The sequence below is a fragment of the Chaetura pelagica genome, unplaced genomic scaffold (genome assembly GCF_000747805.2).
Source record: "Chaetura pelagica isolate M959 unplaced genomic scaffold, ChaPel_1.0 scaffold548, whole genome shotgun sequence".
In the NCBI taxonomy this organism is placed as follows: Eukaryota; Metazoa; Chordata; class Aves; order Apodiformes; family Apodidae; genus Chaetura; species Chaetura pelagica.
In genome coordinates, this window is record NW_009970728.1 from 552,378 (window position 1) to 556,304 (window position 3,927).

At 45.8% G+C, this 3,927-nt stretch overlaps 1 protein-coding gene across 1 annotated transcript in view; it reads right to left on the minus strand.

Annotated features, from left to right (window-relative positions):
• Window positions 1–1,052: 1,052 nt before the first annotated feature.
• Window positions 1,053–3,927, minus strand: part of CELF4 (CUGBP, Elav-like family member 4) — a 741,704-nt gene continuing 738,829 nt past the window's right edge. The window contains 1 exon segment of the mRNA XM_010007136.1: window positions 1,053–1,180. Within this exon segment, the coding sequence (XP_010005438.1) occupies window positions 1,053–1,180 (128 nt within the window).

A 3,927-nucleotide genomic window follows, 5' to 3' on the forward strand; every position in this document is an offset into this window, starting at 1 on the left:
AGTTTAGGGCTTACGTTTATTAGGAAACCTCTGGTATGGATCAGTTTTAACATCATGGACACTTCCTGTCTCTGTAACAATCACAGGTGGTTTCATACATATGATTAGCAAGGAATTGTCTAATGGAAAAGCCAGCCAGTGGTGGAAAATATTTCCACTTTTGGAAACATCTTGTTTTTTTGTAGGCAACAGGCTGGGATTCCAACAAAACAAACTTCTTCTTCTGGTATTTTTTATACTGTTACATGCATTAGAAGTTCTCCTGGAGCATCAAACTGACTCCTTTCCAACAACACAAAGTGCATGAGTCTGACAATGAGACCCTTGGTCAGATTTGTCTAGGTCATCACTCATGCAAAGTTTCCTTGGTTTTGGTTGGGTTTTATCTACACATAGAGGTTAACAGTAACTGAGCAAGAACTGAGCATGGATCCTTCTATTAATTTCTTGGGCTTGGGAAGGAAGAAGTTAGGAGGTATTTAGTTGTCAGGGCAACATATTTGCATCAAGGTTTTTATGCTGGGATGAAACTGGATACAGACTATACTGCGTGAAGAATGAAGAACACTGTGAAACATTTGCAACACAGAGCTATTGAGACAGACACTGTCCCAGTCCAGTCACCTGGGATTAAATTGCAGTCTAGCCCTATTGCTTAACTGCAGATCTTCACCCACCAGAAATGCTCTCTTTGGCTGAGCAAGGGGAATCAGGACAGCTGTAGGCTCTCCTCTAGTGACCAGAAAGACTTTCTAGAGGTGCAGGATGCCCTGGGGTGGGGAACTTGGCTCATGCCTCGTTAAGCATCCTTCCACCTCTTTTTCTAAAGAGACACACACACACAAACTGTTCCTGGTTTCTGTGTGGATGTGTATTTGTGCAGTGTGGCTCTAGCCAGAGGCCTAAATGAAAAAGGCAGAAGCTAGAGTGTCACAGAGCTGAATCTTTTTGAGATTCTACGACACAAAGAGAGGCTACAACCGCAGCTGTCACCCCCTTCCCCATGCAGTTACCTGTGCTAGTGCTTTGTATCCACTGGTTCCCACAACTCTTCAGTAGGGACGATTAGCATCCTTTGGCCTCTTCAGCTGCACCTTCAGCCTTTTCATGCCAATCTGGAAGCCATTCATAGCTTGGATAGCAGCTTGAGCACTGGCAGGATTGTCAAAACTCACAAAACCTGTCAAAACATGAGGCAAGGTAGGAGGCTTAATGAGCTGAAGAGGGCCAAGGCACGTACATGCAACGACCACTGAGAATGAACATGGGGAAGGGGATGAGGGCAGTGGGAGGGAGGGAGTGAGGAGGTAGAAGGGTGGGCTGGTGGGCGGGAGAGTGAGGAGAGGATGGTTGTCAATGGGGGACAAAGGATGGGAGGGGCTATTACAGATCACTGTCCCAGGACACAGCACCTGGTCTGAGTGCTAGTTTGGACACAAGATTACATGAAATGCAGGGATCCAAATGCTGGTGCAACAATATCAGCATGCACAACATTTGGGTCACCTTTGAACTGGGTGTCAGCAGATATGATGCACGGTCTCAAGGCACTCTGGCTTCCTCTTTTTCCTTCCACCATGAGTGGGGTAAATCTCTAGACCTTCCTTCACCCACCAGCAAAACCTTTCCTTTGCTTTCCAATATTCATGGTGAAGGGAACCTGATATATCTACTGCTGCTTCCTTATTATAGCAATATAAGTAAAATGTGAATTTAATAATTTCTCCATTATGGTATTCATTGGCATGAATAGTTTGATTGTTGGCCACTTAAGCAATATGAGAAGCATTATTAACTGGCAATTTCTGTTGACTCTGCAGTTGAGAAAGATGAATGCTAGTGCTTTCCTAACATGGTTTCCATAAGTAGTTTCATACCTTGCCAGCAAATCATCCAATCAGCCATGGAGCATGTCCAGCAGTAGAAGCACCTATAGTGACAGAGTACTGTGTCTATAGGCCACATAAAATTACATTCTTTTTCTCAACGGAATACTTGTTCTCTGGGGATCGAAAGAGCCAAGATGGGTCAGTACCATGCAGGATGCAGTGCATGTAATGGGGAGCAGCTTTGGGGAGAGTTTTTGGTGTGGGTGTTGGCTTGCATATATGTATATATGTATGTATGTATGTATGGTGTATTATGTATTAATTAATTAATTCATTTACATATTTGTTTATGTTGGCTCCAGAAAAAGCCTCACTTGCCCAGACTGAGTATGACTTTAGCTGGAGTTACCATGGGTCTGAGATATTAGTGAGACAGGGAGTCATCACATTATATTAGAATTGCCTCTGCTACCTTTGCCAAAAAATGTCCCTGTATGCCAACATTTCTGAGCACAGATCTTGGGTAAGACTAGTCTGGACCAGCTTACAATCCAGACAAAGCCATCTGTTTTCCCACCCCTGCAAAGCTCTGGCAGCACAAATCAACCCTAGGAACCCAGTGTCTCTCAATAAACAGGCTGAAATGAAGAGACAGTTTGAGAGCCCCTCAAAAAGCCAATGATAAGCATTTGCTGCCAGGTATGCACCTGCTCCTGAGAACAGCACCAGGCATGGTTTACAGTCTTGGGTTGTGATGCGCACACATTTAGCAGCACCTCCTCCCTGGTCTAGGTCCTTCTTGAAAAGAAGTCTCACAGGTGGCCCTGGACAGCTTGGATTTAAAGAAGATATGCATATGCATGCATGCACATATTTTCACTCTTGCATTAAAGCTGTACTCAGCTTTATGAGTTTATGAGATGTCATAAAACCTATGATCTTAACCTCAAAGTGAGAAAACAGCTTTACTGAGTGTGGCTGATATGTGTTTAAGAGGATGGCCCACTGAATAAAAAGACATCCCTCTTCATCCTCCCTTCTTGAAGCCAAGGCTCCAAGTAAGTCGTTGTCTGTGCAGTTTTCCTGCCAGCCACCTGGTTTAGGAGGTGCCAACACTGCAGCTCTGAAGATGTGAATGAAAGTGTTGCTCAAACTTCACAGCAGTCATCAATCTCTAGACAGAAAACTGGAGAGCTATGATGAGTGTTATGCAGTGGCAATTCAGCAATTGTGGTCAATGGCTCAATGTCCAAACAGAGGCAGGTGACAAGTGGTGTCTCTTGGGGTCAGCACTGGGACCAGTGCTGTTTAACATCTTTGTTGGAGACATGGAAAGTGGGATTGAGTGTGTCCTCAGCAAGTTTGCTGATGATACCAAGCTGTGTGGTGTGGCTGACATCCTAAGGGAAGGGATGCCATCCAGAAGGACCTTGACAGGCTGGAGAGGTGGCCAGTGCCAACCTCATCAAGTTCAACGAGGCCAAGTGCAGGGTCCTGCACCTGGGTCGGCACAACCTCAGGCACAAACACAGGCTGGGGGAAGAATGGCTGGAGAGCAGTCTTCAGGAGAAGGACTTGGGGGTGGTAGTTGATGAGAAGCTCAACATGAGCCACCAGTGTGTGCTGGAGCCCAGAGAGCAATTGCATCCTGGGCTGCATCAAAAAAGTGTGGCCAGCAGGGCCAGGGAGGTGATTCTGCCCCTCTAGTCTGCTCTGGTCAGACCCCACCTGGAGTACTGTGTACAGCTCTGGTGGCCTCAGCACAAGAAAGATATAGATCTGTTGGAGAGAGTCCAGAGAAAGGCAAGCAAGATGATCAAAGGCTCGGAACACTTCTGCTATGAAGACAGGCTGAGAGAGTTGGGGCTGTTCAGCCTAGAGAAGAGAAGCCTCTCGGGAGACGTTATAGCACCTTCCAGTACTTGAAAGGGGCTACAGGAAAGCTGGGGAGGGGCTTTTCATCAGAGAAGATAGTGATAGGACAAGGGGTAATGGTTTTAAACTGAGAGAGGTGAGATTTAGGTTAGATATTAGGAAGAAATTCTTCACTCTAAGGGTGGTGAGGAACTGGAATAGGTTGCCCAGGGAGGTTGTTGAT